This window comes from Tupaia chinensis, unplaced genomic scaffold (genome assembly GCF_000334495.1).
Source record: "Tupaia chinensis unplaced genomic scaffold, TupChi_1.0 Scaffold000045_1, whole genome shotgun sequence".
In the NCBI taxonomy this organism is placed as follows: Eukaryota; Metazoa; Chordata; class Mammalia; order Scandentia; family Tupaiidae; genus Tupaia; species Tupaia belangeri.
In genome coordinates, this window is record NW_006159501.1 from 1,259,398 (window position 1) to 1,287,120 (window position 27,723).

Genomic DNA, 27,723 nt, shown 5'->3' on the forward strand with positions numbered 1-27,723 from the left:
CTTGCAATCAGTCAGTCAGTTAATTTTAAAAGATTTTAAAGAAATAAACACAGCAGTTCACTGAAGGTTCATTTTATTTTAAAATAATATTTTTTTTATTTATTCTTGATGTAGCATGTGTATGCACATGTAAAAAAGAGAGGAGCAGGCCTGGTCATGCCATGGGGTGAGGAGAGGGGTGAGAGAAGCAGGTCTGGTCATACTGTGATGGCTTTCCTCCTGTCCTTCTGCCTGTTGGATCTTGGATACTTACATACATGCCCAGTATGTTTCAGGCAGGCCAGGCCAAGGATCTGAGCTACAGTCATCCTTTGGGATCTGATCATCACATTACTGCTACACTGCCAAGCTGACCTTGTATTTCTTTATATCAGATATCTACTTTTTCTTTTTTCCTATTGCTAAGTAATTGCTTCTCTTTAATTATAATTACTTAGAGAATGTTTTAATTTTACCATGATTTTACTTCATCATTCTTAAAAACCTATTGTTGAGGCCAGCAGGTAGCATGGTGGTTAAAGCCCTGGACTCCCCCATGGTGGACAGTGGCTCAAGTCCTAGACCTGGGAACTTGAAAATTATGCCGGGCATGTGTACATGCATGCCCAAAATCCCAAGAGGAGAATGTAAGAGAAGAGATTGAGGGATGGCCATCCTGCTGGGGGGCGGGGGGTGATGTCTCACTTTCCTTCTTTCTGTCTCTCTCTGGTGAGTGTACACACCTTGTGGCAAAAACTTAAAAAACAAAACCCAAAACAAAAATACCTACTGTTGGCATGATGCTTTATTATTATTATTGTAAAAATTATTTTATTTAACTTCATTTATTTATTTATTTTTATTTGACCAGAGAAGACAGAACTAGAGAGAGAGAAAGTGAGAAATCATGTCACCAGGTCCAGGACTTGAACTGCAGTACGCCATGTAGGAGTCCAGCGCCCTTAACCACCATACCACCTGCCGGCCCAATGCTTTATTATCTAATTGATGGTAGACAAACAATATGATGTTGATTACATGGCCCTATAGGAAAATGTATAAATTATCTACATGACTTGAAACAACCAAAATTTAATTTTTTTGTGTATGTATGTGCAAATATGGAATTTCTATTATGTATTGAGTAGTCTATTTTTTAGGAAGCTTTGCTTATTCTCGTTTGTTTTGTTAGGTATGATATCTTTAATATTCTGTAGTAGATTATCAGCCATCAGCTACTGATGTAGAGCTAATCTTCACGTGAATTAGCTGAATTATTTAGGGGATTTTGCAAATCCTGGTTGCCTAGTATTGTAATTGCTCTGTACTTTCTTGTGACTTAGCTTACTCTCATTGTTTTAGCTCAGCAGATATCTCAATAACTTTAAGGAACAGGGGAGATGATGCCTTTAGAGCAAATGTGTATGGTGACTCTATCATCGTGCAACAGCATATCAGCATGGATGGGAGCCGATCTTACAAACTAAAAAGTCAAGCAGGTTTGTTTTGATTTTCCTTTTATTATATATAAGATATTAGTAAATACTCAGAAAGAGTTAAATGATCATGCTGGTATTCATTGAAAAGTTTGCAGTCTTTTGAATCCTCTTTGTTGTAGCATGATTGGTTGTGTGTATATATACACATATGTTGGTACATGTGTCTATTACACATAGTCATTGTACCACAGGGCATTTTAGTGGCAAAACTATGATAAGCACAATTTGGTCAGTTTGAAACAGCTGTGCCATTTGTTTTCACTTAACAAACTTACTTTTACGGTTTCTATAGCACGTGGAAAGAGATGGTTAGAAAAAGGTGAAAAAGGACATACAGGAATAATTGAATGTGTAGACCTACTGAAAAGAAAGAGATAGAGGAAAAGCAAGAAAAAATATTTAGCTATGGAAAGAAGATAAGCACTGTTACTGCATCTGGGTATATTTTTCCCCCATGTGCTTGTGCCAAGATAGCATATCACAACAGTTCATGTAGATTTATACATATCAGTGGCACTTTTGATGACACATTGAAAGACAGTTAATATTTGTATTTTATAAATAATTATACACTTTTTCTTTGTTACTGCTCTAGGAATAGTCTGATCATTTTATGTGTTTCTCATACCTAGGCAGTGTGGTATCTACTAAGAAAGAAGAGCTGATTGCAATTCTTGATCATTTCAACATCCAGGTAACTGCTGAATTTGTATGTCAGATCAGTTGATGCAACTATTAATTTTTTTGGTGCAACTTCATTTGTGATGTTGAAGCAGAAAGACCACAGTTTAAGTCCTGGGCCTGGAGGCTTTCTCTCTCTCTCTCTGCTCAAATTTAATAATAAACATAATAATAAATAAAATTAAAGAAATAATTCTTTAAAAAAAAGAAAAAATAAAGAGCTTTAGCATTTATAGTTTTTGGTGTCCACGACTAGTCCTGGAACTAATCACAAAGGTAACCAGTTGCATGAGAGGGATAATGTGTAAAACAGAAAAAGTAAAAACCGTTCTGATAAAAACACTTCTTCAGAGGGTTGGTTTTTTATTTTTATTTTTTGCCTGTGCTCGCATGTAATGGTAGAATGTTGAGTATTATCTCTAATATTTATTGTGGTCTATGACATTTTGAAACATTGTCCCGACTTTAAAACATTTCTAACATTTTCTCTTTGTACAATATTTTGACCCTAATGCTGTAACTTTTGGCTACTGCTTAGCCTTCTCGATGACACTAAAGGGCCGTTATAATGCATATTTCTGTTCATTGATCTTTAAGACATTAAAATAAAATATCCATAAATGACCTTTTTTGTTTCTTTGTTTCAGGTGGATAATCCGGTTTCTGTTTTAACACAAGAGATGAGCAAGCAGTTCTTACAGTCCAAAAATGAAGGAGACAAATACAAAGTAAGGGATACTAAAATAATATAAACCTACCCAGAAGAAGTACATTTAAGATATATACCAGTTTTCTTGTTTACATAATAGATACTAAAGGCTTTTTTTTTTCTTTTCTTAAGACCACCTATTTAAAGTAATATTGTAGGACCACATTAGGAAATTATTAAATAAAATTATAATATAATTTGTTGGTAAATCTTTGTTTTTAATTTTTGACTTTTAATTCTGAAAGGGATTATTATTTTCTAAAATTAATATTCATGAAATTAAAGGTGACGATTGGCCATATGTACATAACTACTCATGAACCTTAAACTACATAATTTATTTTTTAAAGAATTACTTATTTAATTTTATTTATTATCATTCTTTTTAATTTGACCATAGACAGAGAGAAAGTGAGAAAGCGAGCTGCCAGATCTGGGAAGCAAGCCACAGTTGGCCATGCAGGAATCCAGTGCCTTAGCAATCACACCACGTGCTGGCCCTAAACTATGTGATATTTTAAAAACTAACAAAATTTTTGACTTCTACTAAACTTAACTCTCTAGCCTTTTGAATAAATTTTGGTATCTCCTATTCTAAAAATGTAGGCTTTTCTGCAATCCAAGATATGAATGTTTTCTTTCATTTTTGCTTAAGAAATAGAAGTAGTGAAAATGAGCTTCAAAAAGGTGCTACTATTACGTCTACAGGTAGTTTCTTTTATGAGGTCTTAAGAGCTTTTGCAAATGAGCACATGGATGTGAGCATTACAGGTTTAGTGAATTTGAGGCTGAAGTAAGATGTGTTCTTTTGTGTTTGTATTTATGTGTACTTTATGTTTTAATGTGTTTTTATATAATTCACCTAATTGTTCACAGTTCCATGAATGTTTACAAATTCTTAATTGTGCTTTTCTTGTTGAAACAGTTCTTCATGAAAGCAACCCAACTTGAACAGATGAAGGAAGATTATTCATATATTATGGAAACAAAAGAAAGAACAAAGGAACAGATAAATCAGGGAGAAGAGGTTTGTAAACAGTTAGTGTAAACCTTTTTTGAGATCAGCCAAATTCCTCTAGTAGTTAAGGTAAATGGTATTATAAAATTATATACCTGTGTTTCTCTATAAAATCACTTAACATTTTTATAGCTCTCTGAGTGTATGAAGTATTTTTTTTTTTTGTATTCAGAGTACTTTTTTAGTCTTTCTGTTTCATTATAATGGGTAAGTGCATGTCTACCTCCTCTTAGACTAAATGAGAAGACAAGGTGGTATCTTACATACTTATCCCTTTGCATGTAAATAATTGGCTCTACAATAAGGTGTCATGAATTTACCCTTTAACAATGTGAGGGTTGGTGTGCTGATACCCTGTGCAGCTGGAAATTCACATATAACCTTGACTCCCTTGAAACTTAACTATAGATAAGCTAATGTTGATTGGAAGCCTTACTAATAACCAACAATACACTAGTACATATTTTGTGTATGTATTATGTACTGAAGTATTACAATAAAGCCAGTTAGAGAAAAAGAAGTGTTATTAAAATAATCTTGAAGAGGGGCCAGCAGGTGGCATAATGGTTTAATGTACTGGACTCCCACATGGTTGACAGCAGTTTGAATCCTGGACCTGGTAGCTTGAAACTCACTCAGGGTACATGTGCATGTGTGCCCACAATCCTGAGAGGCATTAGAGAAAGGATTGTGGCATGGCCATACACCCTGAGGAGTGGTGTTTCACCTTCTTTATCTCAGTCTTTCTCTCTGTCTCTAGTGAATGTATGTGCCCTATAGCAACAATCTCTTTTAAAAAACCCAAAACTTGAAAATACATATACTGTACTGTATTTCCCATTATGTTTATTGGAAAAAATCCACATATTAGTGGACTCAGACAGTTCAAACTAGTATTGTTCAAGAGTCAACTGCATGGGACTGGCAGGTGATGTAGTGGTTAACTCCCACATGCCCAACTGTGGTTCGAATTCTGGACCTGGAGGCTTGCTTTCTCATTTTTTTTCTCTCTCTCTCTGTCTTTCTCTGGTCAAATGGAAAAAAATTATGATTAAGATAAATAATTCTTTTTTTTTTTTAAAAGCCAACTACAGTTTAAAAACAAATTTTTCTTGGGCCAGCAGGTGGTGTGTTGGTTAAAGTGCTGGATCTCACATGGCTGACTCTGATTTGAGTCACAGACTCGGTTGCCTGAAAAACAGGCTGTGTCTGGGACCAGCAGGTGACATGGTGGTTAAGATGCTGGTCACTCCCACATGGCTGACCACGGTTCGAGTCCCGGACCTGGCAGCTTGCTTTCTCACTCTTTCTCTCTCTCTCTCTGTCTCTGGTCAAATTAAAATAAAATGAATGAATAAATAAAATAAAATAAATAATTATTAAAAAACAACAACAACAACAACAAAAAACAGGCTGTTGCCAAAAGCGCTAGAGGAGAAGGAAGGAGAAGGAATTGCAGTGTGACCATCATCCCTGGGGAGTGATTTCTTACTTTCTCTATCTCTGTCTCTGTTTCCAGAGAGCACATGCACCCTATGGCAAGAATCTTTTTTTGGTGCCGAGATAATAAACACAAGCCACAGCTGCTGTTATACATAATATGCATTTTATAGTTAAATTTGGTGGATGACTCACTACACTCATAAAATGTTAACATGCTTTAAGCAACTGTTCGCTTGGTGTAGTAGCTTTCATGTTGGCACTCACCAGCTTGGCAGTCATCCAAATTTACTTGGGTTTTAGGTCACTCATGGCAACTGTGACTTAAGTAAATTTGCTTTTGTATCTGCTGTATTTTGTCCTTAATACTTTTTTAAGATTCCTTAAATCTAACCTTCTGTCTGATAACTCAGAGACTGTAAAGTCCTGACATGACATTATGTACAGTTGTTAACCCGTACATGATTTCGCCAGTTTTACATGGATTCCTTTTCTTGTTCTTGTGCTATTTAGTAAATTTTTATGCAAGCATTTGAGGGTCAGCAAAAATGAAAAAGAAAAGCTTTTCCTTTTGAGATGTAATTATGTTCATGATTGACATCAAATTCATTAGATGTTTCATTTACCTTTTTACTTCACATTTAAAAATTTTTTTGGAGAGGTTTTTTTCGCTGTAGGGCGCATGCACTCGCCAGACAGACAGAGAGAGACAGACAGAAAGCGAGAAATCACCCCCCAGGGGGAATGGTTATGCCACAATCCCTTCTCCTCCATTCTCCTCTTGGGATCTTGGGCACGCATGCACACGCACCCAGCGTGAGTTTTAAGCCACCGGGTGCGGGATGCGAACTGCGGTCGACTACGTGAGAGTCCAGCGACATAGCCATTACGCTAACTGCTGGTTCCCTTTACTTCACATTTTTAAGAAATGCTTCTTTTTGGAGCAAGTGGTGTAGTGGTGAAGGCACTGGACTCCCACGTGGCCGACCATGGTTTGAGTCCCAGATCTCATAGCTTGAAAAACATGCTGGGCACATGTGCTTGCATGTCTAAAATCCTGAGAGTGAATAGAGGAGAAGGAATTGTGGTGTGCCCATCGCCCAGGACTGATTTCTTATTTTCCTCCTTCCCTTTATATTTGTCTCTTTTCAGTGAGAGCACATGCCCTGTGGCAAAAACCTTACAATAAAAAATAATAACAATAATGAAATGCATATTTTAGGTTAGGTCTATAGTTGTGTGGTTCATTAAGTGAAAGTAGAAATTAAGGATGAGTGAATTTATTTTTATTCCCCACATCTCTTCAAACCTGGGTTATGTAATGGTATGCAAGGAGATATTATAAAGTATAGAATTAATACAGCACCATTTCTTGCAGCATTGGTGCTATTATTATGGAAATCAAACTTGCATATTCAAATGTACACAATTGTATTACATTTATTTATTTATTTAGAGAGTTTTTTTGCTATAGAGGGAGTGTACTCACCAGAGAGACAGACAGAAAGACCGAAAGTGAGAAGTCACCCTCCAGGGGTGATGGCCACGCCTCAGTCTTCTCCTTCAATCTTCTTTTGGGATTTTGGGCATTCACTCACACACGCCTGGCGTGAGTTTTAAGCTACTGTGTCCAGAACTCGAACTGTGGTCGACTACATGGGAGTCCAGTGTCATAAAAATTATATCATCTGCTGATTCCTACATTTATTATTTTAAAGATACTAAATCAAGACTTTGAAGAAATTTGTTTGCTATAGACTTCTTGAGGTTAATCATCATCTCCATGGTAAAGATACTTTGATTATGAAGCTTAAGATCAATTTCCCTTTACCACTCAGCAGAGTTCCTGATTCATAATACTCACTTACTTACTTACTAAGAACCTTTTTTGGATCGACCCCATAATGTAATGGTTAAGGGAGCCATAACATCCTGGCCTTGGTGGCCTGAAAAACATGATCAGGTATGTATGTGTGTATGCCCCAAAACTTAACAGAATAGAAAAGGGATTGTGGTATGACCACACCCTATTGGGGTATGCTTTTTTCCTCTCTTTCTGCTCTGTGTGCCTGGCATGTTTCTCAAGGTGAGGTTTTGTACCTTCTGGCAATTAAAAAAATAATAATAACATTTTTCCTAGTTGATTAAGTTCCCTGTAATCTCATTTGATTTCATGTGGTCAGAGGCTACAAGAATTGACAAAACTCACTTTGTTTCACTAGTGGTGAAAACATAGCCTTAATTGAAGAACTAAGAAACTTGTGACCAACAGCATGGTCCCATGGTCCCAATCCAGGATCCCACAGCTTGAAAAGCATGCCAGACATGTGTGCATGTGCGTCCAAAACCCGAGAGAAAATTGGAATAGAAAGGACTGTGGTGTGGCCATCCTCTCTGGGGGGTGATTTCTCACTTTCCCTGTCTCTCTCCAGTGAGTGCATGTGTACTATAGCAGAAATCTTAAAAAAAGAACTTACGTAAGAAAAATTGTAACTTATTTGATTTTTGGAAATAAATTTCTTCTAATCCTTCTTTATATTATGTTTGGGATGATTATTGACTATATTTTGTCTGAAAAAAAACCAGACTAGTCTATCAGATATGAAATAAAAATGGGAGTTCTGGTATTCATCTATACTTTATGGTCTTGAATATTTCCTTTGCCCTTCTTGATCTGAAGAATATTTGGCCATTATTTTTCCTCATTAACTTTTTTTTTTTTAACTTGCTGTACTTGTTATAGAGGGAAAGTGAAAAAGCACCCTCCAGGAGGCATGGCCACACTGCAGTCTCTTCCCCATTTTCCTCTCAGAATTTTGGGCATGTATGCATGTGCCCATTGTATTTTTCAAACTCCTGAATCTGGGATTTGGACCAGGAAGTTGGCCAGGTGGGATCCATCTGCCTGAACTTCCTCACCAGCTGACCCTAGTTGACTTTTTTTTTTTTTTTTAGGTTTTTGTCATAGGATGTGTGTGCTCATCAGAGAGGGAAAATTGAGAAATCACCCCCCACCCCTGGGGGAATGGTCACACCACAATCCCTTCTCCATTCTCCTCTTGAGATTTTTGGGCATGCACACATGTGTACCTGGTGTGATTTTCGGACTGCCAGGTTCAAGGCTCCAACTGTGGTTGGTCATGTGAGAGTCCTGTGCCTTGGTCTTTATGCCATCTGCTGCCCCGCCCTCTAGTTGGCCATATAGTGAAGAAATAAGCAAAATTATTTTATGTAGTATAAGTACCAAAGATCCAAAAATATTTTTATTTTCACTTTATTATTGCTGTTAAAAAAAATGATCGTTGCCAGAGAGCACTTTGTGCTCATCAAAGAAAGCGAGAAATCATCATCCCTCCCAGTGGGACGCGGTCATGCTGCAGTCTTTTTTCCTTTGTTTCTTTGTCCTGTCAAGATTTGGGTCATTGATGCACCGTGTGCCTGGCATGTTTCTCAAAGTGTAGTCGACCCTGTGGGATCAACTTTCTGTGTACTGCACTACAGGGTTGTATTTTCACTGTGAAGAAGTCATTTCCTAACTAACTTTAATATAGTCCTATTTAGGCTACTAAAAAAATTGCAAATTTTTTTTTTCAATGTCAATAAGAAAGATTTTTTCCTTTTTTTTTTTAAGCGACTTGTTGAACTAAAGCGCCAGTGTTTGGAAAAAGAGGAACGTTTTCAAAGTATTGCTGGTTTAAGTACAATGAAGACTAATTTGGAGTACTTGAAACATGAAATGGCTTGGGCAGTGGTAATTTTTACTTAATTACTTGTTCACATATGTTTGTGTTAGACAGAATATATTTGGTTGTAGTTAATCTTACCATTGATTTGCTATGTAATTTCCTTTTAGGTCAATGAAATTGAAAAACAATTGAATGCTATCAAAGATAATATTAAAATTGGAGAAGATCGTGCTGCTAGACTTGACAGGAAAATGGAGGAACAGCAGGTAATAACTTTTTTTTTTATTTTAAGGTATACAGTTAGTAGGTTGGATTCTATATAATTGCTGAAATTAGAATGTTTATGATGGACAGAAAGTAGCTGTTGTAACCTGTATATTCTCTGTATTTGAATATATTACTTAAGTAGGCCTAAGCTTTTTCAAGGTGCTTTATGGCAGCTCTCTCTTGAAGTGTACTGAGTTTGGCTATGATAATCCTGTCTTGGGCAAGGTCTATAGAACTCTCATTTGCATGGACAGCGGGACTTTGTAACTAACTAGAGTTACTAGACCGTGGCTTTATTAAGGACTTGCAACAGAAAAAGACCTGAGAAATAAAGGGATGCGACGATAACCGTCAATTAGAATCCATTAAAGCCACACATTAGAGAGTACAGGAAATCATAGCTGAAAGCAATGCCTAGAACTTAAAGGTAACTGAATTTAAGGGCCCAGACCAAGATTGCTTGTGAGAATATTTCACATTGGTGGGCTACATGTTGGATAAAATGTTAGATCTGCTAAGGTTCATTTCAACCTGAGTTCTAAAAGCCCAGGTAGAAGCCATTTTATCTCACATTGAAAAGTCACAAAGTCTTCCATATGACCCCAGATATAGAAAGTTGATAGAGTGATAAGTAAAGGTAGTTAATTCTCTGTTGGAGGTTTACACATGGGGCCTTTTTACTACTCAGCAGACCTTTTCTTAATTAAAATAAATTTTTTTTATGCTATAGGATGTTTATGCTCACCAGAATCTGAGAGAAAGTGAGAAATCACCCTCCAGAGAGCATGGCCATGCTCCAATCCTTTCTCCTCCATTCTCCCCTCAGAATTGTAGACATGCACACACATGTGCCTGGCATGAGTACCAAGTCGCCAGGTCTGGGACTCAAACTATAGTCAGCCATGTGGGAGTCCAGTGTCCCAACCACTATGCTACCTCAGACCTTTCATAATGACACTATGGAATATAAGGCCTTTATACTCCTTCATCAGCTCCCACCATTATCCTCTCAGTGTAAACTCTAGTAGTGTTTTTTGGGGGGGGGAGATTTTCACTATAGGGTGCGTGCGCTTGCCAGACAGGCAGAGAGAAACAGAGAGACAGAAAGTGAGAAATCACCCCCCGGGGGAATGGCCACACCGCAGTCCCTTCTCCTCTGTTCTCCTCTTGGGATCTTGGGCACGCATGCACACACACACGCCTGGTGTGAGTTTTAAGCCACCGGGCCTGGGACGCGAACCGTACTCGACTATGTGGGAGTCCAGCGACATAGCCATTACGCTAACTGCTGGTTCCTTCTAGTAGTGTTTTTAATTCTTAAAATAGATACTGATACCTTTGTACGTGCTCTCCCAACTGCCTGTAACGCCCTTCTCCAATTTATCTCATAGTATATGTTGATTAATCTTTCAAGTCTCATCCCAAATACTCCTTCCTCTTTGAAGGTATTCCTGACTTTTTCTGGCAGTCCTATGGCTTCTTTCACTTGTTTTCACAATTATAAATAGAAAACCATAATTAAGCATTATTGTATCTAAATTGTACCCTTAATTTTTATACTTGTTTCTGTTAACTTGTATCTATCCCCCATTATTTATATTATTCAAAAATGACTACTGTACCTCTATCCCTAAAGGATTGCACCTGTTTTAGATAACTAAATGTGGGTTAAAAACTAAGTTATATTTTAGTATTCTATGTAATTATGTTAACTTACATAATGTTTTGAATGGAATTTATTTTGGGGATATAAACAATATTTAAACTATAAAATTATTTAAAACCTTTTCTCTTTCTTATGGAAAAATAGAATGTGCTTCAATAATGTTATTGTTTTAAAGGTCAGACTTAATGAAGCAGAAAAAACTTACAAGGATATTCAAGATAAACTAGAAAAGATTAGTCAGGAGACAAATGCACGGGCACCGGAATGTATGGCATTGAAAGCAGATGTCACTGCCAAGAAAAGGGCCTATAATGAAGCCGAGGTGAGACAATTTCTAACCTGGGATATTAAAGACTGCATAGTAAGTACGAGGGTACTTCAAAGCGTTCCTGGACGAATGGAATTAAACACCAGTTTATTTTGGTGCAAAAGGTTTTAAAATCCGTGAATAGTTCTCATAAAATGTACTTTCCACATACTTCCTGAAGACCCTCTCATTTATAGATTACTCATCTATAAATTAGGGTTGAAATCTGTGTAGCTTTTCAGACTTTTAAAATATGTAGGTCTGGCCATGGTGGCACTTGTGGTTGATTCTGCTACTTTGCAGGCTGAAACCACATAGGAAGCCTGGATTTGATTCCTGACCTCCCTAAAAGTCTGGCATAGCTGTTGTCCCAGCTATCCCTGAGGCTGAGGCAAGAGGATAGTGAGGTAGGGAAACCCTGTCCAAAAAAAAAAGTATTTTTAAATGACCATTTTATGTACTACTAAATTCATGATTAAGCTTATGCATACACTCATGACAGAAATAAGCATCCTATACAGGGTCTGGTCACATCATAGTCACCTTCCTCCAGACTGCCAGCCCATCAGATCTTGGGCACTTAGTGCACATGCCTGGTGTATTTCAGACTGTCCAGGGTAGAGATTTGAAACCATGGTTGCCATTTGGGCTCTGGCTTCACTTGAGCAGTAAATACTACTGGATCATGGAGCTGGCTTTATTTTTAAAATAAATTTCTGCACATATTCAGCCTTTAAATCAAGAATAAACAAAACTAAAATGATCTTTTTTTATATTCAGCCTTTCATTCAAGAATAAACAAAACTAAAATGATCTTTTTTTTTTTTTTGGTTAGGTTTTATATAACCGTTCCCTAAATGAATATAAAGCATTGAAAAAAGATGATGAGCAGCTCTGTAAAAGAATTGCAGAACTGAAAAAAAGGTAGGAGAGTTACTTTGTAGTTTTTGTTATTCATATTTGGAATCTGTAGATGTGGTAGAAAATCATATTTTCTATATTGCTGATAAAATTTTATTACACTAGCTTCTGGCTTTTAAGGGTTAGATTTTTTTCATTTAACATTTTTCATTTTGGATTATTTACTGTTAGTACTGACCAATCTTTGGAACCTGAGCGGTTGGAAAGGCAAAAAAAAATATCGTGGTTAAAAGTGAGAGTAAAGGCCTTAGAGGATAAAGAAAATTCAGTCAATCAAGACATTGATCAGTTTCAGCAAGCCATAGAAAAGGACAAAGAAGAATACTCCAGAATTAAGTAAGTTGCAATATCCTTAGAATTATTACTATTTTTTTAGTTACTTTAATGCCATATAGATTTGTTCTTATAGAGAGAAAATGTGGGATTTTGTATTTTTACATAGCAAAGAAACTTTTATTTATCCATTTATTTATTTTATAATTTGACCAGACACACACACACACAAACACACACACAGAGAGAGAGAGAGAGGAGGAAAGTGAGAAAACAAGCCACCAGGTCCAGGACTCGAACTGAGGTTGGCCATGTGGGAATGTCCAGCACTTTAATCACCACACTACCTGCTGGTCCCATATTAAAGAATCTTTTAAAATCTCTTTCTTGGTACCAGCAGTTGGCATAATGGCTATGTTGCTGGACTCCCATGTGGTCGACCTCGGTTCAAGTCCCGGACCCGGTGGCTTAAACTCATGCTGGGCACACATACAAGATCCTGAGAGGAAAATGGATGAGAAGGGATTGAAGCGTGGCCATCCCACCTGGAGAGTGATTTCTTGCTTTTATATATATATATATCTTTACCAAGTTTTTTCTTAAACTTACAGAGTTACACAGTCTCTGGGACTCCTAGTTCATTACTACTGCATCACTTTTCATGCCAGATTATGAGGACTTCTATTTTTCTGTGGTAACACAATTATTTTCACATAAAGAATTCTACTCTAGTTTTTAGGGTAGCTCGTCATCCATTGGTATGCTGATATTATGAGCAAAGGTCGTCTATTTCTGTATACTATAACACATATCTGTTCTGTTTTTCTACTTTTATTTCTTTAGGAGAGAAGAACTGGATGTGAAGCATACACTGAACTATAATCAGAGGCAACTGAAAGATCTAAAAGATAGTAAAACTGATCAGCTAAAAAGATTTGGCCCGAATGTTCCAGCCCTTCTTGAAGCAATAGATGACGCTTACAGACGAGGACATTTTACTCATAAACCTGTAGGCCCTTTAGGTATTTGTCACAATTTAGAGAGAGTATAGTAAACATTAGAAATAAAGTCTTATTTTCAGGAAGAGGCCTATTGAATCGATTGGTAGTTTGAAAACTGTTATCAAAGAGCTATGTAGTTACATATTGACTTTAATCATACATATTTTTTAAACTAATCAAATTACTTTTAAATTGTAAAATGGACAAAAGAAAGAGAATTTAGAGAGACGAATAAGTAATTATAGAAGTAGACAATCTGGTTCTTTTCTCCTGAGTAAATTAATGAATAAGTGAATGAACTCATTTGATTATATTTCATTAATCAGAAAATTCAGTAATATCAAGATAAATTGGAAAGGACACTCACCTGAGTTTTGTGTAACCTTTATACAATGACTTATATAGTTCTTTTAGTTTTGTTTTCTTCAGTTTTCCTATAAGGTTGTGTGTGCTTGCTAGAGAGAGAGAGAGAGAGAGAGAGAGAGAGAGAGAGAGAAGTGAGAAATCACTCCCCAGGGCAGATGGCCAGGCTTCTCCTAGGATTTGGGGCACTCTTATACGTGTGCCTAGTGTGATTTTCAAGCTACTGAGTCCATGAATCAAGCTATGGAGTCAGTCACGTGTGATCCAGCACCTCAATGTCCATGCTACCTGCTGGCTCCATAGTTCTTATTTAAACCTCACAACATGATTTCTGAGTTCTCTTTGAACCATAAAAGTTAGTTATTTAATTACATATTATATGAGATTAAACAAAATTTTTAGTAAAGTTTTTCTGGAGAGCTAGCTGTAATTCTGAATTTTATTAGATGAAAATAATGCTGTTAACAAAAATACATTTTGTTATAAACCACTGCAACGAAGTATTAACAGTTTTGTCTCTGTGTGTAAATGATATGTGTCAAGATTCATTCACTGGATGTGGGCGACTTTTTCCCACCCCTAAATCTGAAATGTCAATACTAATTGGTTTTGTAAACTATAATAAGGAATTTGTAGTCTCTTGACTTGGTTTGCAAAACACCATTGAGAGGAATTGTATGAACTTTATACAAAAGCCACTATCGACTTACATTAAATGTTAAAGTGGAACAACTTTTTTACCTAATTTGGTGAGTTCTCTCCCTAGTGGATATCTAGGGATTTCCCATTTAGTTAACATGAACCTGTACTATCATTTAAGGTGTTTTACAAACTATTGTCAAAAGACAGTAACATTAATATTTCAAGTGAGTATTAATAGGCGCTTTTATCATTTTTTTCTCACTTTTAGGAGCTTGTATTCATCTTCGGGACCCTGAGCTTGCTTTGGCTATTGAATCTTGCTTAAAAGGACTTCTGCAAGCCTTTTGTTGCCATAATCATGCTGATGAAAGAGTACTTCAGGCACTGATGAAAAGGTTTTATCCACCAGGGACTTCACGGCCACAGATAATAGTTTCAGAATTTCGGAATGAAATGTATGATGTGAGACACAGGTAAAGCATGTTGTTTCTGGTGGTTTTAATGATGTGCAAGGTGGCAAGGAGTTAAAGCACCTAAAAATTTATTTTTTTTTTTCTATAAGAGCATGTGCACTTGAGAGACAAGTGTCTCTCTGTCTAGAGAGGGAAAGTGAGAAAGCACCTCTCCACCCCCATGCTGGGGGTGGGGGGGAATGGCCACGTAATCTCTTCTCCATTCCTTGGGATTTGGGCATACATACACTTGTGCCCAGTGTTTTTCAAGCTGTGGGATTCAGGACTCAAACTGTGCAGTTAGCCATGTGAAATCCAGCTATCTTAACCACCATGCTACTGGCTGTCCCCTAAAGTACATTTTTTAAAGTTTATTTATTTATTTAGAGGTTTTAGCCTTAGGGCACATGCTCTCACCAGAGAGAGAGATAGATCATAGAGAGAGAGACAGTGAGAGGGAAAGTTTGAAATCACCCTTCAGTGGGAATGGCCACGTCGTAATCCCTTTTCCTCCATTCTTCTCTTGGGATCTTGGGCATGCATGCACATGCACCCGGTGTGATTTTCAAGCCACCAGATCTAGGTCTGGAACTGCAGCCGGCCATGTGGGAGTCCAGTGATGTAACTGCTGTATGCATTGCTGGTCCCTGTTTATTTATTTTTTATGGGAGAGAGAAAGAGAGATGCCCCTTATATGGTCTTGCCATGCTATGATTCTTCCGTCATCCTCCTAGCCAGCCAGTGCCTGGTGTGTTCTGGCTGACTGTGGTTCCAAACCTAGGGCCTTATCATACAGCTCCAGCATGGCACGGCAGTGCCGTACCACCTGCACCACTGTGAGTGGACTGAAAACACTTTTAATACCAACTGTATTTTTACTACTTGCTTGTAAAATTTCATCCAGCAATTTTTCTTTAATTATTTATTATTATTATTTTTAATTTGTCCAGAGAGAGAAAGAGAAAGTAAAAAAACAAGCCACCAGGTCTGGACTCAAACCGTGGTTGGCCATGTGGGAGTTCAGTGCCTTAAATGCCATGCCACCTGCTGGCCCCCATCAAGCCATTTTTCTTTTCAGGCTAGACCTACTGGTTTTAGGCACTAGAGAAATGTAGATGAGTAAGAGTTATCCCTTGCTCTTGAAGTCCTTACGTGAGGTCTCATATGGTATGGCATAGAAATTATATAGATGGGGAAATGATGCAGAACTAACACTAAAATAAGAGGAAGGTCTAAAGGAAGAAGATTGGCACTTATTACACACACACTTAAACTCTCAAGGTACTTCACAGAATCCATAAAAAATGCAATTATTTTCCTCAATGAGCCTAACCTTCTCAAAGGCACAATAACCAAACTGGCCTGTTAGCTAACTGCTGGCCTTTTTGCAAACTGCACCTATTTTAAAAATGGGTGTATTGGCACATGCATTTTAAAATAGTTTTTTCTTCCATTTCCTCTTATTCTAATAAATTGTATTTCTGCTTTTTAAAAATTTAAATCTAATGCTGTCTTCCTTATATTAGAGTAAATTTGCATAGAAACACTAATTGTCTTTTGTTCTTTGTGAGCATTGATAAATTCAGACCACACGTTGTGGATGTTATTCAAATGAGGGAGTGATTAAACACGTATGTTAACAGGTAGGGTAGGTCAGGGAAAAATTCAGAGGAGAGATGATAAATGATTGGTCTTATCAGAGGAGTTCAAGTGATAGATTAATTGCTTTCTAGGGAAATAGAATTCAGTGTGCAGAACTCATAGAGGCAGGATATTTAAAGTTATTTTGCAAAAATTTCATTTATAATTTTGATAAGGAACAGATTAAAAGACATTTAGGACTAAGTCAATAAAACTTGTTAATTGAAGGCAAGAGAAGAATCAAGTGTGACTCCTATATTTGGCCCAAGTAACTAGCTTTAAAGGATGTGCTATTGATTTAGAAGTATACGGGAAAAAAGTGAATTTATCAAAACTAGCTAAGTCCTGTTTTAGAAGTGTGTTTTTTTTTTTTTTTTTTTTTTTTTTGAGAGGTTTTTGCTATAGGGCACGTGCGCTCGCCAGACAGACAGAGACAGAGAGACAGAAAGTGAGAAATCATCCCCCAGGGGGGATGGCCATGCCGCAATCTCTTCTCCTCCATTCTCCTCTTGGGATCTTGGGCACACATGCACACGCGCCCGGTGTGAGTTTTAAGCCACCGGGTCTGGGACGTGAACCGCGGTCGACTATGTGGGAGTCCAGCAACAAAGCCATTACGCTAACTGCTGGTCCCTAGAAGTGTTGATTTTGAACTTTTAGGCTAGAGATGTGAAGTGTTTTATTGACTTCATGAAAGTTTGACTTTACATTAGTTCTAGTTCTGGTTTAATTTCTTTTTTTTTTTAAGAGAGATTTTTGCTATAGGGCGCATGTGCTCACTGGAGAGACAGAGACAGAAAGCAAGAAATCACCCCCCAAGGGGGATGGCCACACCACAGTCCCTTCTCATCTCTTCTTGGTATTTTGGGCATGCATACACATGCACCTGGCATGAATTTTAAGCCTCTGGGTCCAGACCCTACGGTTGACTATGTGGGAGTCCAGCGACATAACCGTTATGCCATCTGCTGGCCCTTCTGATCCCAATTTCTAAAACCTGGTACAAGTGAAGTTTCAGTTGTGCTACCAGATAACCTTGCATATGGTAAAAATGACTCCTGACAATTTGTTTGTCCCAGGACTGGAAGAATCTCTATGTGCATGGGGGAATGCCAGAATGGTACTCCCCACAGCTTTGTTCTTGGTCTGGTATCACTTTTCATTTACATATTCTTTTTATATTCAGAGACATTAAAAGTATACCAAATTTTCAGCACTTTTTTCTATATTTTAAATATGTGATGTTTTTCCTTTTATTTGGCTTTAGAAATCACATTTTTTAAAAAATTAAATTGTTTCCTGTAAGCCTAATTATGATCGTGAAATCTTTTTGTCCCAGAATTCCTCTTATCAGTGAGGCTCATTATACTTGCCTAGCTTTTAGTGCCGTTTTTCCTCTGCCTCTTATGTCCCGTTGCAGATTTCTAATAAACATTGTTTGCTAAACCTGCTTCTTCTTATCCTCTGTCCTTGTCTCCTGCCACTGATTGCTAATAATTCCTTTCTTTCTTTTTGCCTCTAGAGATTTTTGCCATAGGGCCGATGTGCTCACTAGACAGAGAGACAGAAAACGAGAAATCTTCTCATAGGGGGATGGCCATCCCGCAATCCCTTCTTTTCTACTCCCTTGAGATTTTGGGCATGCATGCACACACATGTGGTGTGAGTCTCAAGCCACCAGGTCTGAAACTCGCACCATGGTTTACCATGTCAGAGTCCAGCAATATGACCATTTTGCCATCTGCTGGTCCCAGGGCGTGTGTACGTGTGTTCCTGAGATCCCAAGAGGAGAATGGAGAAGAAAGGATTGTGGCCTGACCATCTCACCTGTGATGTGAGAAGTGATATCTCTCCCATTTTCTGTCTCTCTCTCTCTCTCTCTCTGTCTCTGGTGAGTATACTTGCCCTGTAGCAAAAAACAGAAAGAGTATTAACTGGGCCAGTATTTACAATATGCTTAGAATAGCACCTAACACATAGTATTTTGTAAATGTTTGCCAAATAAATAAAATTAATTCACATATATTTTCAAATATTATCAGATATTTTATACTACTTATTTATGATCTCATTAAAATGTACGTAATTTTAGATGATACCGTACATATTTGTAATTGAAAGTTTAGTCCATTCATATGCATTTTTGTCTTCCAGAGCTGCTTATCATCCAGAGTTTCCAACGGTTCTGACAGCCTTAGACATAGACAATGCGGTTGTTGCAAATAGCCTAATTGACATGAGGAGCATAGAGACAGTGCTACTAATCAAAGTAAGACCTGGCGCGTCCTGTATTTCACCTTGTTTTTAAATTTGCAAGACTGTAAGATGGTTATATAAATTCCTGTCCTGCTTTTATCACAGAATCGTGAATATATTTCCCCATTTTGTTTTTACTTTAAAAAATACATAGGGTAATCTAGAGCTGGTTGGTCTGTACATTTTCTGCCCCTGGGAACATTGTAACTTTTGGCTATTTTTAGTAAAGTAGTTTCATAGTGGATTTACTTCATTTTTGTGCATGATACTATAAAACGTTTTTATTCATTCTTCCCTGTGATGTTTTTATTTGCCCTTACAGATAGAGGTATATTATTGTATTTTTTAAATGAAGTACTTTACTTGATATCTTAGAATTTTTTAATATAGCTTTGTGCTGCATAAAATAAATCAGTTTATTCTCCATTCATGTATGTATTCTTATGTACTTGTTAGATTACTGTGTTTTGTTTCATCTACTAGCAAAACTTTGCTACTAAGGGATGGGGGTTTGAAACAAATCTGTAGTAAAGACTAACATAGACAGAGTCTGTTTTTCTCATTAATGGAAACTGAGAAGTAATGGGCTCAGTAATCCCAATGAGTATGTATACATGCTCATGTTATAATTACTTGTGGGTTTGGCTCTCTTTTATTTTAGAAGGATACTTGAAAGAAAATAATGAAGTCCTTTTAGAAAGGTCTGTCCCCAGAGAGATTGACCAGGCCTTGATTAAACCTAATCCCTTTTTTTTCCTCCAGGGCATAAATAGTTCCAGACTTTACTTATGTAAACGTGGATATCAATCTTTGATGGGAATATCCTATTTATGTGTGCCTTCTGTAGCATGTAAAAGTCATTTGGGAAAAATAGTCTGTATGAATTAGTCTAAAGTAAATATTTTCATGTTAAAGGTACTTATTATCCTATAGCATTAGAATTTAAAAAATAAAGTATGTTAATTTGTCATGAATGACTAAGTTGTTTTGAAGACTTTAGTTTTCATTTTTTGAAACTTGGAAGTGTTTTTAAACTTTTATATTTAACTTCATGGAATTATTCATTTGAATGTTTAAATAAGAATACCTAAATTAAAATAATTAGAATAGATAATTTGTTGAAATTGAGTACTTGAGAAATGCTTTCACATAGTTTTAAAAATGTATTTTCCTCTCCATTTTTTTAGAACAATTCTGTAGCACGTGCAGTAATGCAGTCCCAAAAACCACCCAAAAATTGTAGAGAAGCTTTTACTGCTGATGGTGATCAAGTTTTTCCTGGACGTTATTATTCATCTGAAAATACAAGACCCAAGTTCCTAAGCAGAGATGTAGATTCTGAAATAAGGTTGGAGTCAAGTTTAGCTTTGCTATATTATTTATTTGTTTGCTTGTCAGAAGGTGCATGTGCTCACTGGAGAGAAACAGAGAGAAAGAGACAGAAAGAAAGTGAGAAATTACCCCCCTCCCCATGGGGGATGGTCTTGCTGCAATCCTTTTCCCTCCATTCTCTTAGGATTGGGGGCATGCGTGCACATGCACATGTTACTTTAGATTTTCAAGCCACCAGGTCTGGGATTTGAACTGTGGTCAGCCATGTGAGAATCCAGTGCCTTAACCACTACACCACTTGCTGGCCCCAACTTTACTATTGAGTCGTCAGGAAAATCATCACACATTTTTGCGTAGAAAACAGAAAAATACGTCATGACTTTTCTGATGACCAAATATATTATTGCCATTGATTCCTTTGGGTTCATTTTTTAAAAATTATTTATTTTGCATTCATTCACTGAACATCATCACAGCATACAAGATGCAGTTTCCCATCCAGAATACACTGCATTGTGGCTTAGTCATACATGTTATCATCACAAGTAATTTGCCATTTCTTGTTTCATATATATATATATATAAAATCTTCCCCTCCATTTTTCACCCTCTGCCATATTCCACCCTCCTCCCACTCTATCTCTGGCATCTGCAATTGCTTTCCATTCCTTTTTTTTTCCTCCCACATTTTATTGGTTAACAAAATATCTTAATTGATCTAACCACTTTCAATAGCAAGTTCAGCTGATATATAAACATCTGTGAACAAAGGGTTCAGTTTCTTTCATATTACTCTTTTAGTGATTTTTTTTTCAGTGAACTATTAGTAATCATTTTGATGAGATTATGAAAGTAGCATGAAGAAAATAACTACAATGACTATTGAAAAGTTTAATCAGACTTTTTTATTTAGCATCAGAAAAAAGTTGAATGACCAACAGCTTGATGTTGTGGCACTTGGTTTTATTATCACAGTGCATTTTCCAGTTAGAATAATGAATAGTGAATGTGGCCTATATTGTTACTTAACTTGTAAGCAGGCCCCTGGAGTATTACCAGTGTAGTTCATAAACATAAAATATTACTTGTGGATTTCTTGTTTATTTATTTATTTTACTCCCAGAGGGTGTAAGTTAACGAGAGACAGACAGATGGAAAGATGGAGGGAGAGATAGAAAGCAACCCCCGTTGGGCTCCTGCTACAATGTCTTCATCCTGTTGGGGTTGCGGGCATGCACACACATGCACTGGTGCTTTTCAAGCTGCCAGGGCCACGGTTTGAACCACATAGTTAGCCACATGAGCTCCAGTTCCCTTAACCACCAGGCTGTGGAGCCAGCCTTTTTTGTTCACATGTGATTTCATTTAGTTACTGTCTTAGTACATCTGGCTCAGAAGGTTTATATATTATTATTATTATTTTTACCTTCTTTGTTTCTTAACAGGCGTTTTGTTATTTCCACTGCAGAGAGATCTTTCTTGGTATGACAAAGCATTTTTTTGTAGATGGAACTCAGGCTACCTATTTGTTTTCAGAGTGGGATCTCATACATGCTCTCTCCATAAGGCTATTCTGGCTCCAGACTTTTGTGTGCAGTAACCTCCAACTTGGTCTTCAAATTCTGACTCATGAGTATAGGACTTGGTGCCTCACCAATCACTTGATGAAGTTTGCCTTCATATATAATTACAGGGCCATCTGAAGTTTCTAAAAGAAGATGCTTTAACCCAATATATCATTGTTGTCTTCTTCAGATCTCAATTCCACTTCATCCTCTTACATATCAAAAAATAAATGCAATCTGGCATTTTTATGTAATGCATAGTATGTCTGCCCCTTTTACAATCTATTCAGCCTTTTCGTATTTGCTAAAGTATTCCTTAGTGTCCACCTCACTTTCATCTCTCATGGTACTTGCTTCATTGCCCTTTTTACCTTCATCACGCCCCCTCCGGTTTTGCTATTGAATTGCTTTATCTACTTCAGCACTAGGCACTGAAATGAGGGTGGGAGTTGGAGGATGTTTTTTGGGGAAGGCCTCTCACATTTATCTCTCAGTTCAGCTGTATCATCAGTTGATAAATCATCCTCCTCGCTTTCAGAGAGGGGAGCCAACTTTTTAAGATAGGATCTTTGTGTGTTGCAGTCCTCCCTGTCTTAGCCTCCCAGCAGGGACTACAGATGTGCCTCACATGTGGGTCTCTTTCAGACAGGGTCTCACTATGTGCTTAGGCTGGCCTTGAGCTTTGTGGCCCTCCTGCCTTAGCTGCCTGAGACGCTGGGATTGCAGGCATGTGCCACTGTGCCTAACCTTTAGGTTGGGACAGGAATTGCACCTGGGCCTCCCATGTGTGTGGTTCCAGCCTGCCAAGCCCAGTGGCTTAGCAGCTTGCACTACTGTAGCTGGGCCATTTGTGAACTTCTGAATTGGCAAAATGATGTAACATTTTAATATAATTTTCTGACATATATTTTTCAGTTTTTATTCCTTTTAAAAATATTTATTTTCTCAGTATTATTATTGTTATTACTTAAGTTTGCCAGAGGACAAGTGTGCCTGCCAGAGAGAAATAAAAAGAGTGAGAGAGAAAAAGAATGAGAGAGAGGAAAAATAGAAAAGCACCATTTATGGGGCATGGTTATGCAGTCCCTTCTCCATTTCTCCCTCCATTTGGAATTTATGTCCATGTTATGGACACACACATGCCTACCATGTTTCTCAAGCCACGGGGTCTGAGATTTGAACTGTGTGGTCATTTATGTGAAGTTCATCTGCCTTAATCACCAGGCCATGGGCTGGACCTTCTATTGTTCTTTTTATTTGTTCTTTCAAACAACAGATTTTTTTTTTTTTAAGAGGTTTTTGTTACAGGGCGTGTGCATTCGCCAGACAGACAGAGACAGAAAGTGAGAAATCACCCCCATGGGGGATGGCCACGCCACAATCCCTTCTCCTCCATTCTCCTGTCGGGATCTTGGGCATGCACGCAAATGCGCCCAGCGTGAGTTTTAACTCACCGGGTCTGGGACGCGAACTGTGGTTGACTACGTGGGAGTTCAGTGACATAGCCATTATGCTAACTGCTGGTCCCCAAACAACAGATCTTAAAGGAGTATCTAATGTGTTAAGCACTAATCTAAATATGAGATAAAGCAGGGAACAAAATAAACAAAATTTTATTCATGGAGCTTAAATTAAGGGAGAGGGGATTATAAAGAAATAATGGGTCAAGGCCAGAAGATGGTGTAGTGGTTGGGGTGTTGTACTCTCACGTGTTGACCACAGTTCGAATCCTGAACCTGGTGGCTTGAAACTCACCCAGGGTTCATGTGCATACATGCCTGAAATCTCCATAGGAGGATGGAGGAGCCTTGGGGAATGACCATCCTCTAAGGGATGATGTCTCACTTTCTGTTTCTTTATCTCTGTGGTAAGCGCACATGCCCTATAGCAAAATCTCTTCCTCAAAAAAAGAAAAGAAATGCTGGGTTAGTGGTGATCAGTGCAGTGGAGACAAAGCACAGGACAGGGCAAAGAGTATAAGGAACACAGCATTTTAAATAGGCTGCCAGAAAACATGTATTCATCCCAGATAAACAAGTCCCATCCTCAACTCAGGGTTAATACATCTTTCATTAGGTAGCAAGTGTTCTTTTGCTGTGTAAAAACTAATTTAAAGGGTCCAGCAGGTGGCGTGGTGAATTCCCACATGGCTGACTGCAATTTGAGTTCCGGACCTGGTGGCTTGCTTTCTCACGTCCTCTCTCTCTCTCTCTCTCTCTCTCATATACACACATACTCTAGTCAAAATAAAAAATTAAATTAAATTAAATAATTCTTTTTTAAAAGACTAATTCAAAACGAAGGAGGAACTTTATATAAAAGTGTGTAATTTAGTTTTACTTAACACAAAGGAGTTTGTAAAATTAAGCCATTTTGTTAATGCAGGTTATGTCAATTGCATAGATTTATTCTAAATGTTCAGAACATTTAATAATACTATCTTTGCTTATTTTGCTGGTGTTTAATTTTGATTTAGGCATTAGGTTCAAAATTCATTTACTTGGTAAATTTTCTTAGATTTGTAGCAAAATTATTTTTTGCTAATAAGGGTATAGATTTATACAAGGGGACTTTTAAAAGTTAATGGAAGAACAAACAAGTATAAGTTTATTTTCTTGTGGAAACTTGAAATCCATGCATTTTTTAAAATAATATGTACTTTCCATGAACTTTTTGAAGACTCCTTATGTATGATAAATATTTCATATTAAATCTTTAGGAACCATATTGAATATTGCGTCTGGTCCCATTTTTATCAGAAATGACTTAACCGGACCATCTCAGTGATGGAACAGACAAGTATAAGTTTATTTTCTTGTGGAAACTTGAAATCCATGCATTTTTTAAAATAATATGTACTTTCCATGAACTTTTTGAAGACTCCTTATGTATGATAAATATTTCATATTAAATCTTTAGGAACCATATTGAATATTGCGTCTGGTCCCATTTTTATCAGAAATGACTTAACCGGACCATCTCAGTGATGTTAAGTGATGGTTAAAGCGACTAGATCCCACATGGCTGACTGCACTGCACAGTTTGAGTTTCCTGCCCAGCAAACTTGAGAAACATTCTGGTTGCGTGTGCATGCACACTAATATCAAAATCCCAAAAGAAGGGACTGGTGGAAGAGAAGGGATTGTGGCATGAGCATTCCCCCATGAAAGGGATATTTTCTTACTTTCCACTTTCTCTCTGGTGAGGCCATGTGCCCCCTGTCGAAGGAATGAAAGAGAGAGAGAGAAGAAAGAAAGGGTTTAATTCTTCTCCTTCCCTACTTATTATTCATTTATCATTATTTTCATTTGTCATTCACTCTCATATCATTTACTTTCAGCTAACATTTGAGGACTTTTTTTAATAATTTGGAAATTCTAGCAAAGTAGCTCAATTATTTTATGTACCAGTAAATATTTTATATACTGCTATTTTATGTGCCAGTAAAAAAGAAGAAAAAATGCTGCTAATTGAACCGTGGACTAGAAAGCAATTTTAGGTTTTAGAGATGCTGAATGTGGAAAAATACATATCTTAGTAAATGTGGCCTATGCTGTTGGCCTAAGACATCTTCCTTACTGAGAAGATGGTTCTCTTCCGCCAAGCTCACAGCTTTCAAAGACAGGTGCTTGGACCAGTGAGGTATGAAAAGATCACTTCTGAAGCCAGTTAACTACTGCACAGAGTTCCCTTTGTGGCTTTGACATCTGTTCAGCTTCCTTCACCAGCTCTGCTTTTATCTTTCCCTTCACTCTCTCTGTCATTCTTAGCATTTATTCATCAACAGTAAATGCTGACTTACTAGTTTTGTCTGTTTTCATCTCTGTGCCTTTGTGGATATCTTCCCTTCTTCCGTAGTTGGTCCATCTGATGAAAACTTTAGATAATAAATGTAACTCGCTGTATCTTCTCCCAGGCTAACTCTTACTTTCCCATAGTACTGTGGATGTGCAGTGTAGTTTTCTCTTCACATTTTACGGCAATGATTTAGTTCCTGATTCTTTTAGATTTGGGGGAATAATGTCTTAACTCTGTTTCTCCCTCTGTTTACCACCATGCACAATACCTGGTACATAGAAGTCATGTCAAAAATTCTTGTTAATGAAATAAATAAAACTTTACTTCAGCTTAGAAGATGTTTTTAAAATTTCTGTAATAGATTTTCATGTTATTTAATAACTTAGTAGGATTATAGAACTTGTTTAATTGAATAGAAACTTACAAATAAGTATTAAAAATGAACCTTTCTTTATAAAGATCTAAAGTATTTGTAATATTGAGAAATGGATTTAAAGTGTTTTTTTAATCCTCTCTTCATCAAGTGACTTGGAGAATGAGGTTGAAAATAAGAAGGCTCAGATAATAAATCTTCAGCAACATTTGTCTGCCCTTGAAAAAGATATTAAACGCAATGAAGAACTTCTTAAAAGGTGCCAACTAAATTGTAAAGAGTTGAAGGTAAAATAATAAATTTTTTCTTTTTCAACTTATCAGTTCCATATTTTAAGATCCTATCATTTAGGGCCAGCTGGTGGCATAGTGATTAAGGCGTTGGACTCCCGTGTGGTCCAGTGCGATTTGAGTTCCTGACCTGGCAGTTTGCTTTCTCATTTTCTCTCTCATTCACTCTCTGTTTGTGAGAAAGACACAGTCTCTGGTGAGCTTGCGTGCCCCACAGCAAATTAAAAATGATGATGATAATAAATAGAATTAAATAAATTATTCTTTGAAAAATAACCCTGTCATTTATTTTAAGCAGGTGTTAGGTCAGACATTTTTGCCTAAAGCCCTTTACACTCTATTTTTTTTTTTTTTTTTTTTTTTTGTCTGGAGAGGTTTTTGCTATAGGGTGCATGCACTTGCCAGACAGACAGCGACATAGAGACAGAAAGTGAGAAATCACCCCCCACGGGTTTGGCCACGCCACAATCCCTTCTCCTCCATTCTCCTCTCAGGATCTTGGGCACGCACACACACGCGCCCGGCGTGAGTTTAAGCCACTGGGTCCGGGACTTGAACTGCGGTCGACTACGTGGGAGTCCAGTGACATAGTCATTACGCTAACTGCCGGCCCCGCCCCTTTCCACTCTTTAAAGGAGCTTTCATTCATGTCGGTTATCTCTTATCAATATTTACATTTTAAAAATAAAAAAAAATTACGAATATTAATTCAGTTAAAAATAATGAAGTCATGATAACATAAATAATATTTTTATGAAAAATACTTTTCAAATGTAAAAGCAAAATAGTGAAAAGATTAACTTTTTAATATTTTTTATACATTTCTAGTATCTGGTTTAATAAAATTTACTGAATTTTAGAAGCTATTATATTCAGTCTGTTGCACTATTACACATTATATGGTTATAAACCTGTACATTTATGAGAAAATGCTAGTAAAAATGGCGAGGAATGTCTTGATGTTTTCATGAAAATAGTTTTGACCTCATGGACCCTCTGAAAGGGTCTCAATAGTCCTCAGGAGTTATGTAGGTTTGACTGTGGATGTTTCAGGAAAATGTTTTCTCTGCAGATTCAACAATGTCATTTGGTTCTAAGTGCTCAAATGGATTATTTACAATTTTCCTGCCATGGCAATGGATTAGCAATAAGGGTGATTAAGAAAGAATTTCTACAGAACTTCCTTTGGTTTATTTAATACTAGTGTATTCATTTTCTTAATTATGTCTTTCAGATGAAAATGAGGAAAAGTATTTCTGAAATTCAGGAACTTGAGAATATAGAAGAACACCAGTCTGTTGACATTGCAACCTTGGTAAAATTATTTTCTAGTTAAAGTCATGTAATATTAAAGGATAAAACCATCATTTGCTTCAATGGAATTAGCTCTCAGCTCTTTTTTTTTTTTGATACTAAAAGAATTTAACTAAAATTTGAAGCTACAATGTTATGATTACCACCTCTATTTACAAACAAGACAGAAATTACCTCATGTATATAGCCTTCAAATTTCTCAATATTTTGCGTGGATAGCTTGCATGCATAATAATGGACTTTGTCTTCT

General features: G+C 37.0%; 1 protein-coding gene across 2 annotated transcripts in view; it reads left to right on the top strand.

Moving 5' to 3' along the window:
- Positions 1 to 27,723, top strand: part of SMC6 (structural maintenance of chromosomes 6) — a 73,344-nt gene that overhangs the window by 22,601 nt on the left and 23,020 nt on the right. For both annotated transcript variants that reach the window (XM_006140806.3, XM_027773415.1), the window contains 15 exons: positions 1,342 to 1,478; positions 2,111 to 2,172; positions 2,807 to 2,887; positions 3,794 to 3,895; positions 8,958 to 9,077; positions 9,180 to 9,278; positions 11,121 to 11,267; positions 12,088 to 12,176; positions 12,345 to 12,509; positions 13,290 to 13,468; positions 14,721 to 14,925; positions 18,700 to 18,814; positions 19,989 to 20,149; positions 26,021 to 26,156; positions 27,394 to 27,474. In XM_006140806.3, coding sequence (XP_006140868.1) covers positions 1,342 to 1,478; positions 2,111 to 2,172; positions 2,807 to 2,887; positions 3,794 to 3,895; positions 8,958 to 9,077; positions 9,180 to 9,278; positions 11,121 to 11,267; positions 12,088 to 12,176; positions 12,345 to 12,509; positions 13,290 to 13,468; positions 14,721 to 14,925; positions 18,700 to 18,814; positions 19,989 to 20,149; positions 26,021 to 26,156; positions 27,394 to 27,474 — 1,879 coding nt within the window. The remainder of the gene's footprint in view (positions 1 to 1,341; positions 1,479 to 2,110; positions 2,173 to 2,806; positions 2,888 to 3,793; positions 3,896 to 8,957; positions 9,078 to 9,179; positions 9,279 to 11,120; positions 11,268 to 12,087; positions 12,177 to 12,344; positions 12,510 to 13,289; positions 13,469 to 14,720; positions 14,926 to 18,699; positions 18,815 to 19,988; positions 20,150 to 26,020; positions 26,157 to 27,393; positions 27,475 to 27,723) is intronic.